Source organism: Meleagris gallopavo, chromosome 9, assembly GCF_905368555.1.
Source record: "Meleagris gallopavo chromosome 9, MGAL_WU_HG_1.1, whole genome shotgun sequence".
Taxonomy (NCBI): domain Eukaryota; kingdom Metazoa; phylum Chordata; class Aves; order Galliformes; family Phasianidae; genus Meleagris; species Meleagris gallopavo.
The window spans coordinates 18,532,181-18,546,980 of NC_139412.1; the positions used below are offsets into that span (position 1 = coordinate 18,532,181).

The 14,800-nt window shown below is 35.6% G+C and overlaps 1 protein-coding gene across 2 annotated transcripts in view; it reads right to left on the bottom strand.

The window, feature by feature from the left end:
- Positions 1–14,800, bottom strand: part of FMR1 (fragile X messenger ribonucleoprotein 1) — a 29,607-nt gene that overhangs the window by 7,765 nt on the left and 7,042 nt on the right. For both annotated transcript variants that reach the window (XM_085231016.1, XM_085231017.1), the window contains exons 2-10: positions 13,220–13,272; positions 12,132–12,225; positions 10,183–10,254; positions 9,775–9,923; positions 8,643–8,736; positions 8,438–8,554; positions 2,763–2,933; positions 2,579–2,657; positions 690–799 (exon numbers count right to left, since the gene is read on the bottom strand). In XM_085231016.1, the coding sequence (XP_085087142.1) occupies positions 690–799; positions 2,579–2,657; positions 2,763–2,933; positions 8,438–8,554; positions 8,643–8,736; positions 9,775–9,923; positions 10,183–10,254; positions 12,132–12,225; positions 13,220–13,272 (939 nt within the window). The remainder of the gene's footprint in view (positions 1–689; positions 800–2,578; positions 2,658–2,762; positions 2,934–8,437; positions 8,555–8,642; positions 8,737–9,774; positions 9,924–10,182; positions 10,255–12,131; positions 12,226–13,219; positions 13,273–14,800) is intronic.

The window sequence follows — 14,800 nt, forward strand, 5'->3', positions numbered from 1 at the left end:
CTCAAAAACAACTTAAGGAAAAAGCAGATGCACACTGTCACTTTTAGCCAAGGAACCTATGTGTACAAATTACAACTCATAACAATTCGAGCTAGTAATAATGTCAAGCAATTTCAGCCCTACAAAGAATTCAAAGTACATATTTATCGAACCTTATTTTAACTTCAAAGCAAAAGCAGAGTCTTCCACCTAGTTTCTGAAGTGAATTCTGAGCAACTTACGGGCATAAAAAATTTAGAGACAAACAATATATACCACAAAACAAACAAAACCTATTTAAAAAAAAAATGTTAAATCTGGAAATCCTGATATAAAATTATGCAAGTTACAAAACTGCACACAAAATCTATGGTAAAATCCTGATCCACTTCAGTCTTAAGAAAAAAGAATCCAATGCTGTATTCAGATTTAAAACCAGACTACTATTCTTCACAAAAAGCATGTCTGCAACATTTGTCTCTACATCTTGCAAGACTAGTATACATTCTTTTCAAATACAACATAAAATTAAGTTTACAAGGACCAACTCTTTCCTGCCATGCTTTGACCTGAGGAGAAAGAAACAACACCCACATTATAATCAGAACTTCACCTTACCATGATGAAGATAGAAGGAAGAATCTATTTTATCACTGGGCAGAATACAACCATCAGATAACATACAGAAATCATGTTAAATGAAAGCATACCTCTTCTTGCGGAATATTTTTATCGTTTTCAGCCTCAATTCTCACTCTTACAACACCAGATTTGTCCACTATCTCCTGAATCAGTTTCCCATTTTTTCCAATTACTTTCCCTACAAAAAGGACATTTAAAACATTCAATTCTCAGGGTTTTTCCCCTAAGGATTATTATATTGTAAATAAACAAAATCATTTAGTTAACAGTAAAAGAACTTACCAAAATAGCTTAATACTCCACAACACATTTAACAGGAACACAGAATCTTACACCTGCTGAAAAACCTACAACTTTTTTTTTTTTTTAAACAGCTTAGCTTCAAATCACTGAAATGAAGGCAGAAAATACTGACTGCATAACAGCTGATACAATTAATCCCTGGAGAGCAAATTAAACTTTTCTTTTAATCACACAGGACATTGTTCTTATTATTCAAAGCTAAACTAAATTTTCACTTCTATGTTTCACTTTTTTTTTTCAAAACCATGAAATTTTAAACCCTGAATATTTGTAGAAAATATGACAAAAACAGCTACTAGGGTCTTTTTGACAAGTCAAAAGCTTCTTCTGAGTAACTTACTCCATTACACATCTTTGGTATAACTGTTTTCTAATAAACAAAACAAAAAGAAGGCTTTGGTGGCGAATTAAAAAGTCAAATAAACCAAAAGACAAAAATAAACATTGAATTATAAAAAATGTATTTCTTAAAAGCAAATATTAAGTAGAATTCAGTAGCATTCTATCCTACATTTCAGGTTATTGATTTCTATGAAACCTTTAAAAAGGCAACAAAAACTTTTTTTTAGTTCTGTTTGAAACTTTTTAAAGGATAATTAGGTAGAGAAAGCAGATGTCAAGTTTTTATTTTATCTATGGAAAATATAAAGATTCCAGTAATGTAATAAAAGGGTTTTGACTTCGTAATCCAAACTCATTCATTTTCTGGCAAATTACTAGAAATTAGTAAGTGAACAAGCACTATTTTTGATATGAGATATGGCTGGTCCAATTATATATTTTAAGGAATCTAGGCCAAGAAGCAGACTAAAAGTAAAATGCTGCCAAAACCAGAAGTTGTAAACATAAAACAAAGTAAAATAAATTTCAAGTTGAAGTAACAATAGCAGCCTATCATTTCACTTGCCCCCTAGAGGTAGCAAGAGGGAGTGGGATGAAGAACCTACCCTAAAGTTCTAAAACAACTCCAGGGCTGAGCGATTGTAAGCGCTTGTCCCATTGCAGAATTTTACACTGCTTCAACACAAACTTTCATAAACTGCTCCATACGAGGTACGTTGGAGTTCATAGTACTCTCCGTCTTTGTAGCAACAAAATTCATAAAAGAACTTCCACATAGGCCCCACACAATGAGGGCCACATGCACTCCTGTGCACTCTCATGAGGTATTTGATTATCAAAGTCACTATTATCTTTGGACAGCTTTCTTGACCTTCAAATGACTTAACTAGGCCTTCAGTTTATCCTACAGTGCTGCTTCTAAACAAACAAAAGCATGGGAGAAAAATACAAGACAGTGCAAGAAGTACTTATCTGTTGTAGAGCTGAAAAAAAATCACCATCTTTGATGGAAGTCATTCAATTCTTAGGCTCAATCAAGAAACTATTCTACTTTGTACTAAGGCACCTTTGAACTGCAAACCAGCAGGTAATTCCTTACAAAGGAGTGAAAAATTCTACACAGAATGAGGGGAAGGGGAGGGTGGGCAACAAAAAAAAAACATCAAGAAAAGCACCTCAAACTCCAAGGCTTTCTATCACCTAGAACTGCTCACAAATTACTTTCTCAACTTTTTCTTGCCCTGCCTCAATTCTAAAATTAAAAATCTCAGAATGCATTTTTCTTTAACGCTAGTCTCTAGCACTAACATACCTACTAAATTTCTTGGGACTTGTATGACATCTTCAGCAAACTCAAGATAACTTCTTGCCTTTTTCACTGCATCTTGATCCTGAAACACATAGAATATATTAGAGAAATGAGAGATGGGTTTTCCCAAAGCATTTTTTTTTTTTTTTTTTAATTATTATCTGAAAGGTTAAAGAAGGGATCTTACCTCTCCGTAAATATGGAATGTGCAGGTATCTTCATCAAGATCAATGGCAGTCACTCCAGGGACTTTTCTGGCTTGCTGAATATTAGCACCATGAGTGCCAATAGCCAAACCCATTAGGTCTTCACGAACAACAAACTGTTCATGAAATCGTGATGCAAGTTGTCTAGAGCTCTGAAAGGAATCCAGATATTTGTAGTTGTAGCAATTAGACAGATTAATACAATCAGAAAAATATTACAACAAAGATGTGATGACAGAAGCGCTGGCACAATAGAGAGGTGCTATAAAGGAAGGGAAGAAGATTGCTCACCTGTGTCAGAAGATTTTGGGTTCACAGGGGAAAGCTTCACCAAGGAGAGATCTCCAGGAAGAGATCCTTTCCCAGTGGCAGTCAGCCCTTAAAGGACGTGTAAGAGAGGTGGAGCCAGGCTCCATCCCTTCCTGTCTCACAGGTGAGCTGCCTACACCTGTGCTCCCAGGGCTGACTGGGTCCTTTCCCCAGGTGCTCAATCAGTGTTTCAGGGTTGACTCAACAGTTACCATCCAATAGAGATTAAGGGAAACCCTATGATCTGTGCAGAAAACTGCACCATTTCAAGTTAGTGGGAAACAACAGTTGCTCAATTAAAATTCAGTCCCAAAGCTACAGAGATAACATTCTATAGGTAGATATCCCCTGTGTATAAAAGAAAACAGAAACTGCTGTCTACAGAAAGCAACAAAATTAAGGTGAAACTCCAATACATTGCTTAGATTCAGAGAACGCATTCAAATACTCACCCAGGAAACACAATTCTACCCATTAATCTGAGAACTTCAGATTCATACTATCAAGATAAAATCCTATTTCAGCACGGGGATAGCAGTAATTAAGCTATTAAATGAACTCTCAATCATGTGTTTGAGACTCAGGTAACCCCAAATTAAACACCTGGTAATTGCTTCACAACTCTTATCACTTGTTTGTGAAACTGCTATGGTACAACTAAGCAATACAAAATGACTTACAGAATCTTAATAAAGGTTTCCTATATGAAAGAAGACACCAAGAAGAAAAGTAATTAAAAATAGCTTTGGAAAAAAAAACAAAAAAACATTGCTAGAAAGACAGATAAGACATACCAAAAAAATCAAAAAAGGAACAGGTTAAAAGTAGCACTAATGACTACAGTAAACAAATTTTTTGAAGCAGTCCTGAGCTTCCAAGAAAACCACATCAGCAAACTTCAGCTTATAGAAATATACAAAAAGCAGTTTCAGTGTTTTTGTAATCGTATTATTGTAGCATCCATCACACAGCAAGCAGGAAGAAATGGGAACTGAGGACAACTTTTGAGAACTATCTTGCAGCATGCTGTGGAGTTGGAGGGCATGGAAAATACTCAGGTCAAAAGATCAGATCTTAAAGGTGCAAAAAAAAAAAAAAAAAAAAAACTTGGTAAATAGTGAACCACATGAACTTCACAACCTGTCAAACAAATGGGAAAGTTGTTAAAGATAGGTGGACATTATAAAAAAAATACAAACCCCATACAAAATTTTTTGTTTACGAACACTAAAACAATGTTTGATAAATTTCTGCTTCATCGTTTCAAAGAAACAGATTTCTTATAGGATGCCTGTGTTATATGAAACCAGGCAATCACTAAGTTCAGTTAACTAGCATATGGAAACAAATTAGAGTATGAATATACAAAACAAAACAAACATTGTTTATGATAATTAAGTTGTCACACATTTAAATAAAGTTACAGTATTTAGATCTACAGAGAAGAGCAAATATAAAGCATGTAAAAAGTCTCTATTTACAATAGCCAGGTAACAATAACTTAATGCATCTACAGAAGATAATACTTTCTGCCTGTGATAATCTAAGTAAAATGGAAATAGTGTTCTGCAAGAAAAATAAACTATTATCATTCCAGAATCAGGAAGTAATTCTATACGTGTAATTTTCCTGTACTGCATTGAAGTGGTGAAGACACAAAGCCACACTTGAAAATTGTTTGGGTGATAAAAGCTGTTTAACCTCTTGCAACATGAAACTCTACAGAGGTTAAAAAAAAAAAATAGATAGATATATCTATCTATCTATCTATCTATCTATCTATCTATCTATCTATCTATCTATCTATCTATCAAGGAAATGCCCACAGGAAGCTTTCTCTACTCTGTCCTACCTGAATTGCTACAGTTACCTGACCTGGTCAGGTTAAAACTGTTGAAAAACATCTTGTGGTAAATCACTGTCAGGGAAAATTGGCTACAACAAATACTGGGAAAATATCCAAACATCATGAAATACTCAGGAATCTCTATCTAGCATTTCTTTAACTGTGTTACAGGCAACTAAGACAGCAAGTATTATCTTGAATGCTTGCACATCTACATTCCGACAGTTAATCCAATAGCTGTTTTACTAGCTGATGTGTTACAGACCACCAAATGAGAACAGAAAATAGGATGACCAAGTCCATCAGTGGTTAACACAACTACCTATGATGTGTAGAAAAGATGAAACTATATCATCACTGGTGTCTTCAGCTGTGATAGTTAAAATGCATTTATATCGCATCTACTAAAATATCATTAGCTTCTCCAGAAACTATATATTACAAGATGTATTGTATCAAAACACTGTAAAAATCTAACTATTCTCTTTGAATAGATTAATGAGAAACAGATACAAAAATAATATATTAATACTTAGAGGTCATGTCCAAACTGCATTCAGAAATAATAAAATACAAACCAGAATATTAAAGTACATTTCCATGTTTGTTTTTTAAAATCTCAAAATAATTAAGCCACACCTAATAGGTAAGGGAAGCAAACAAAAACTGATTTGTTCAGTTATTTTACTTCATTCTCTAAAAGTCATGTTTAAGAAGGAAAGCCATGCAAGAAGCTAATATGCAGAAATGAAAGGAGATATAAAACACAACAAAGAGAAAGGGAAAAGAAAGAGAATCTAGTTGTAGTCATCATACCAGTTTTACCTTTCCTACTTTGAGCTACAGAAGAAAAAACAGTAGCAGGTCTATGGCACAGAAAGGAGTTTATTTGATCAAAATAATGAAGTATTAATATTGCAGTAAAGCCAGCTGCATTCACTAAATATTTGTTCTGCACATGGATATGTGCAATATATTTGTACATCAATTAGCTTTTCAACAGAAATTATGAACACAATTTTTGCTATCTGAAGTTTTTGAGTTTACTGAAATTGTCTTTACAGTTCTTAATGGAAACATGAAAAATATCAGCCAACTTCTATCACACTAATTATAATCATATATACATTTATCTCACAATAACCCTTCACTAAAGTATGGCTCAGGTAGAACAAAGGTCTTCTAAGAAGAGTTGAACAAAATTCTTCAGCCTTTCACGGCAGAAAAAAGGTTCACATTTAGAACAAAAGCAAGAATCCCAGATTAGTTAGGGACAGGAATTAATGACAGCAGCTTCCGGTGCACACATCTGTGGGGACACAGAATGAGCTCTGAAAAGGCTGTTGTTCTTCCCACCTCTGAAATAATACTTTACATTTCATGAGGTAAATTGGTCACATGACTGTCAGTTCTGGAAGAAGACAAAAATGGTTCCTTCTTGGTCTTGAGAATATCCAGACCTAAACTATCTTGGATTATAGCTCTCAAACACAGAAATCAAGGGACTAACAACAGTAACAGAAATACTTCCTGTAAGCAGTGGCAAGTACACCTACTGGATATAAGAAATTTGAACTACCACACTACATCCCACTTAAAGCTAAAACCACAGTAGATCTAATCCGCTCTGGGGAGCAGGGTGGGGAATAATGAAATCTGGCTCAAAAATGAGAGTTGGTATACATCCACGTAAAATCTATCGTTCAAAGTTTTATCACCCTTCTAGTTCTTGTTGATGAATCTTCAAAGAAGTTTTTGGAAATGGTGCTATGTTTTTCTGATTTGTAGACAAGAGAAAAAAAATACAAAGATAGGTTAATTCTAAAGATTCTCTAATTTTCTAGTATACTCCTTTCTTCTCCCCCCCACTTCCATGGACAAGTATGAGTCAAACTTCTTGCCAGTCAACACCCACTCTCCAGTTACAGAAATATCATAAGTTTTATCTGCTCTAAGATAATTTTATCTAGAGACAAACCAATCCCTTTGTACATACTGACAACAGTCTCACCTCCTCCTATAGATTCACCTCTCATTTTCATAGAATCATAGAATCTTTTGAGTTGGAAGGGACCTTTAAAGGCTACCTAGTCCAACTCCCCTGCTTTTAACAAGGACGTTAATAGATACATCAGGTGCACAGAGCCTGACGGGGCTTCCACCACCTCTCTGGGTAACTTCTTCCAGTGCCTCACCATTCTTATTTTAAAAAATTTCTTCCTTACAGCCAATCTAAACCTTCCCTTTTCAGCTCGAAACAATTTTCTCTTGTTCTATCACAACAGGCCCTGCTCAAGAGTCTGCCTCTCTTTAGATACTGACAGCCTGCTCTCTGGTTTCCCTGGAGCCTTCTCTTCTCCAGGCTGAACAGCCCCGGATCCTTTAGCACATCATTGCAGGGAGGTATTCCATCCCTCGGATCATTTTTGTTGATTCACTCTGGACATGCCCCAACAGGTCCAAGTCTCTCCTGTACTGAGCATGCCCCATCAGGATGGGTGATGTCTCAGAGCACAGAGCAGAGGCGCAGATCCCCTCCCTTACCCTTCTGGCTGTGGTGCTTTGGATGCACCCAGGATCCAGTTGGCTTTCTGCACTGTGAGGGCACATTGCTGGTTCGCGTCCAGCTGCCATCCACCAGTACCCCCCAAGTCCTTTTTGGCGGGACTGTGCTTTATCCTTATATTGCCCAGCCTGTACTGGTAGTGGGGCTGCCATGACACACGCACAAGACCTTGCACTTGGCTTTGTTTATACCTTTGGGCTATACACTCAACGGCTGTGTGCAGAGCAGTCACTACTGAAAACTGAGGCAAAAAGTTGAATACCTCAGCACTCCCCATTTGTTGTTACTAGCCTGCCTGAGCCGCTCACTAGGAAGAGCACACCCTTCTGGGCTTTCTTTTAACAGCTCAAGTACCGATAGAAGCCTTCCTTATTCTTCTTTGCACCTCTTGTCAAGTCCAGTTCCAGTTGGCCTTCCTGACCTCACCTCTATGCCGCACAGCAGCATCCCTATACTCTTTCCATGTTATCTGTCCTTGATTCCACTGCCACTACGTTGCTTTCGCAAGATCCTGTTCTAGTCTATCTTAGTATCAACCCACACTCACTCCATCTATTTTTAAAAAACATTAAATCAAACCTATCAATGTGGCACTATCTATGCAATAATGACTGATTATTTTATGGTTCATACTATGAAGTATGTGCACATACACATACACATGTATACACACACACATTTACTTCATAGTTTGAAAAATATATATATTTCTTATTTAGTAACACAAAATCCTGTGTGATGGGAAGGACTGGGTATGAGATTGTAGAGATTGTATAAAAATGAGTATTTGTAAGAACAGGCTTCCTAACTATAAACTTATTACCTACTGTATCAGTAAATAATTATTTTCATCTCCCATTCAAGTCCTATCAGCTATCAAGCGTTTGGGAATTATTTTTAGGTTCAAAATTATTTCAGAGAATAAAAATCCATACCTCCAGTTGTTTGCTAGCTTCTTCATTTCTCAAAATCAGGGATAACTTAGTACGAAGACTTCGAAAGTGCATATCAATCAGCATATTTGCCCGCTTCGTTGTTACATCATTGATTGACTAAATTATTAATAAAGAAAACAATGTTTTATATATGAAATTTTCAAAGAAACTACTGCATTCGGCATGGTTAGATGTTCATACTTACTAAAATAATAAGCTGATGGTTTTCGGAATCATATATTACAGAAAAAGCTCCAACTGCCTTTTTGAAGTCCTTATGTGCAGACTCTTTGGCACACCTAAAAATAAAATGCTACAAAGTTAAAATAATAAACTGCTGCATTTACAGCCTAAAAGATTCCTTTCTAATATAAAGAATCTTAAACCCATTTATCTACCTTGCAATGAAGGTATTATTTCATTTGGACATAATCTACTTTACTTGCTTTACTTTCGTTTCTCTTCATGAGTAAAATGATGTTTTTAAGCTTCATGTTAAAAAAGCTAAAATCATTACACCCAGCAGGGCTAAAATTTCAAATGCACTATGCACCAGTATGACATGTGACTTCACTGTAACTACTGCAGCATTGTAACAACTTCCTGCTCATCTCACACCATACTTTGCTTCTCCAGACTTCTACTATCTACTCATTACTTAGTGAACTTGTTTACTGTAACACTAACTTCCACAGTTCCAAGTCTAATCTGAATTTATAACTTCTTTCATACTGGGGCAATAACATAGGTAGCAAAAAATAATTAATTCTGAAGCTAAAAGAGGGGAATCACTATTATTCTGGATTTTAGAATTATATTCAGAAAAAAAAAAAAGATGTCAGTGTTCTGGGAGAAAACCGGTTGTTTATGTACTGCACTAAGGGAAGTTTTAATCATTGCATATCTACTTGCAGAGCCATCATCAGAAAATCTTATGCCCTTCAGTATGTTTTTTATTGTCATTAAATACCAGCTTTGATGGAGTACTTGACAATGTCAATGAAGTACTGAACATTTATGGATTATCAATGAAGATGACAGGGAAAGGATTCACATTAATTTAAGCATAACAGAATAGCTGTAAGAAAACAAACTGCAATAAATAAAAATCTTACATCTGTTCTGCACACATCCTTAGCAGAACTAAATTACATTTTAAAGATAACCTTTTATATTTTTGACCTATGATCATATTCACATTTGTACTTGCTATATTTTTAAATAAATATTTTAAAAATTACTTTAAAGCAGTAAGAAGCATTTTTATTTCTCCTTTCCTCAAGCTCAAGAAGTTACCCATGTTTTGAAACAATTTATGAAGAAATACTTGCACTTACATTTGCCTTAAATCCTCTGGTACTTCCAGTTTGATTTTATGGAAAGTATCTTTTGTTGCGGGTTTGTTAGGGTTCACAGATCTCAAACGCTCAATTGTGACAATTTCGTTGTACGTAGCATCACAGGCTGCATATTCTATTACATAAAACTGATATAAAAATAATAAAATCATCCAAGACACATTTTATTACAAGAGTAAGAACTACACTATCAAGTTAGAGACACTTCTGTTAACTCAAAAACAAAATCTGAACTTTTCTAGATTGAAGTTAATGGTAATTGCAACTGTCCTAGCCAAGAAGTTTTTTAAAATTGGAGAGAAATACTAAAGTCACTTTACATCGAAATAAATAAAAGCAACACAAGAAAAACTGTAAGTAAGTATATATTTATATGCATATTCCTACCTCACCCTTTATCATTCTCACTTTAGCCAACCACCAGCAGCAGGGTTCTTTTTCATTTGCCCTGGAATAAACCTGAACAAAATACACACATTATACAGTTGTAGCCCAAAAGCTGATACAGATTAGTATTACCATCAGCTCTGCAAAAGACGTAAAGACCAGCACAACATATCAGTATTTACAGTCTCCAATCTAAGAACTAAATAGCATGCACATTGACAGCTGAAATAGCTACTGCAAATATAAGTAGGATATAAAACTACTTATATAAGATCATAGAGATCTACCAGCAATTGTTGCTTCAGTCTTGCGTGCAGTCAAAAAAAGAGAAAATTCAGCCTTTTGTATGTTATACAATGCTTCTTACCTGTATGCAGATCTAGAGAGTGAGGGGGATGACAGGAGGACAGATCTTTACTACTTCAGTACATATATGATATTGGCTGTAACTACAGTAATTTTTTGACATTTTCTCATTTTTCCCATCAGGAGTTTTGCTTGCACGCTACTAAGTATTCAAAGCTCTCATTTTTTGTAAGAATTACAAAATTCAATATTATTGCTTTATAAAACGTTGAAGTTTCAGGAACATGTAATACCAAATCCAGGCTCTTGCTAGCTTTACAGAAGTATTTACAGATATATATTTATATACACTTGTATTTTGCAGGAATACATATAAAGGCTGCTCCAAAAGTAACGCCTGCTACTTTGACATCAGAGATGCAAGCAGGTGGTATGACAGTAGAGGTTGAGCCTTCCTGTCCACATTCTGTTATAGTTTGTCATCATGTGACAGACCACAGCTGAGAGGCAGTCTGACAGAATGGTGCCCGACAGAGAAGTGCGTGAAGCAAAGGTATGGAAATGAACTCCTCCATGCAGAAAAAACATCACCCATTGACATTTATTAGGTGACATTTGTTCGTGCAGATTTTTATGAGCTCAGCCTTCGCTTGTTGCTGGCAAAAATGCTAATGGTGGCTGACTATGTTGAAAAATTGTTTCACAGCTGAGAATTTGCTCTGTCAAATAGTGTCCAGCGGAGGGTCAAAAAGATGATAAAGGGCCTGGAGAACCTCTCTTATGAGGTAAGGCTGAGCAACTTGGGTCTGTCCAGCCTTGAGAAAAGAATACTCAGAGAGGATCTGATCAATAAATAAATATCTAAGGTGCAGGAGGCACAGGGACAAGGCCAGACTTTTCTAAGTGGTGCATGGGCAAGGGGAAATGGTCACAATCTGACGTATATAAAGTTCTGCACAAATGTGCATAATAACATCTTGACAGTAAGCGTGACGGAGCATTGGAACAGAGAGATTGTGGAGTCTCCTTCTCTGGAGACTTTCAAAACCCACCTGGACGCCCACCTGTGAAACCTGGTCTGGGGAGCCTGCTTTGGCAGGGGGTGTTGGACTTGATGATCTCCAAAGGTCCCTTCCACCCCCTGCAATTCTGTGATTCTGTTATTGTGCTCTTTATAACTGTTGTAGTTTCCATGGAAGTAAATAGAAGGCATTACCTTTGGAGCAACCCATATACGTATATAGAATTTTCATTTTTTCATTCAGTTTTAAGTTTTGCTACCAAACAACATTATTAAATGCCTATGTAGATAAAAGCTATTATAAAGTCTAAATATAGTTAAAGAACTATTGTCCAAGCTAACACAGCACGTTAAATTCCAAATCACTGAGTTCTGACAAAGAAAGGATCCATAATCAAAGAAAACCTGATCTCATCTGTAAATCAGTGTGCACATAATGATATTGTCATACTGTCAAAAATACCTTTTGATGGCATGTTTGACATCATTTTCTATGTAGTATTTGGAATCAAAAGAGTTACAACATAGACAACAGAGGCAAGCCTTCCACTGGCTCAGCTGACATTTTCACCCCAAATTTTCGACTTCTCAAAAACAAATTCTGTTAATGGTGTATACATACCTCCACTTCATCACTTTCATTTATGTCTTTATTATAGCCTGCAGGTGGTGGAAACCTCACATCGTGGAATGGTATTTGTCTCTCTGGTTGCCAGCTACAAACCAAAATACAATGAATGACCTACACACTTTCACTTTCTTTTTAAGAAATAAGTCAGTCAGAACTGTGTTGAAAATTCATTTACTTCACGTTTTCACAGTTTTGCAGAGCTTTTGTGCACATATATCAAAATCTTGCTTCTGTCTGTACTGTTTCGAAAACTTCCGGTTGTTTTTACAATTCATAGCTACAGGTTTTATCCCCAACATCAAAATGCAAGTTAAAAAATTTCTTAACACTTTTGAACTTTTACATCAAAAAAAAAAAAAAAAAAAAAAACAGTCTTTTTCTTTCATCTATACCTTATAAAGAAGTAATCCAGATTGTCTAAATTCAGTTTGAATTTTAAGATTCTTTAAGATTTAATATAATTAACATGACAAGAAAAGATTTTCTTTCCAAAAGTAACCATAAAACAATTCCTAGAACTACACAAATCATAACAAAGATAGACCAGATAAAATTATATATCCACACACACACACACACACACACACACCCCCACCCACCCACCATCTTGGTTTTACTTCCTGAAGGAAACAAAACCTGAGCTAAACAATGTAACAGAAGGCTAACTTGCTGTGCCACTAAATGATGACAACAAATTTAAGCGTGGGAAACTGGCATTCACCACCATCTATAAAATACATTTTGTAATAATGCAATCAGGAAAATCTATAATAAAATATTCTGATGAGATAGAAGTAATCATGGTATCACCAGTTACTTAAACACTGGTTGCTATTACCTAAGTCCAATAATATATTTTCTAGAACATTCACTTTTTCCTAGTTTCATTATTTAAACAATTGAAAGCACACACAAAATGTAGATAGTAATTAATCTCTTAATTCTCAACATGCCAGCAGAAGCGTATACACTATCTTAAGGATGACACACTCCATCATCATAAGTTCTATTTAGGTTCATCAAATTCAAGATAGAAACGCTTAACTCCATATCTGTAGATATAACAGCAATATACTTACTTGTTTTCAAATGCAACTGTTATCGAGTCTTCATGTACATCCTTTACAAATGCCTGTGAAGAAAAGAAAGGTACAATTACAGTATGCCTACAGATACTTTTAAAGAACAAGCCTCAAACAATGCTTTCCTTCCACAGAAATTATTCAGAATGTAAATATGTTCTTGAGTCAACCTCTTGCATTTTGCAGTAGACTAATATAAAACACATACTGAAAGCTGATAACCTCCTGAATTCATGACTGTCAACATGCAGATAGACAGAATGCCCGAGTAATACACACAGCCTTTCTACTTTTCAGAAATAACGGAAGAGGTCACTAACAAATGACAAAATCATTTTGAATTATGAGATGTGAAATCCAATATATTAAACCTGAGTTATAGCTATAACTTTTTACTTTGACAAGAAAACTACAGCTTAGAAATTAAACTACAACTTTAAAAAAATCCCACCTCTTTCACCACAAGGTAAGCCTGAATACTGATCCACTAGAAATCACGCATATCCATTCTAGCAGTTTTCATTCACAGTCAGCAGCCTTAGCACACAAACTTAAGCAAAATGCCCTGCAGCCTTCCTTGTTTTCTTCTGGGCAATGAATAGCAGTTGTGCTAAGTCTCCCACACAACCACAAAGCAGAGTATGGAGTTAAATCTAAGCCTAGAGGGTGCTTTTTTCCATTTATGCTACTGAACTCAATGATCCTTGATCATTTCTCAGCTTTATGCTCAAACTTCCCCATCCACCAAACACCAAGATTATATTCTACTTAAAAAAACTTTGGGATTCACTAGGGAAGATATTTTTCATAGCCTCAAACAGAGGGTGCATAGCAGTGAGGGACTGCAAATATTGCATTGTTCGTTTCCTTTCAAAAATTCCTTTAAAAATTACTGAAATAGACATTAGCAACGTGCTAAGTATTACACTAGCATTTGTCCACGCTTTTCATGCCCTTGCAAGGTAGAGGTGGATGAGATGAAAGTCCAAGAACAAGAGAAATTACAGAAGTTGATTCTGTCAAAGGAGGTGCCTCACAGTAGTTGAACAAATTCTCAGTAAATTGAAAGTAACTTAGCAGCAACTTTCTTGCAAATTGTAATTAATGAACTGTAGCGCATTTCTTTCTCTCCACTTCTCAAGTTTCCAAGAAAAGAATAACACACATCTTAAGAGCGTTAAGACTCTGTTAGGTATGGCACTTAAGAGGTTAAAAAAAATTCCACGGCACTTCTTTCATTAAGTATTTTCAAGCACGTGCTAAATCGCAGCAACATCTCACAGAATCAAACAAAAGCAGTACCTGATGACAAATATGGAGCTCCAATAACTGATTATAATTAAAGTAAGCAGTACGTATTCACAGCTGTCATTAGAGACATTCACTACACTAAAGTAGAATGCTAGTTAATAATCTGAAAACAATGCCATCTCTAACAGAAGTCAAAGCAAAGCAACAACAATAACAAAAGACTATTTTACATTTTGCTCATCTCTCACAATACCATAAGAATAAAGTTTCTGAAAAGTTTATTATTGCTAGCACCCGAAGGATGCTCTCAGTCTCCAATAGTACTTA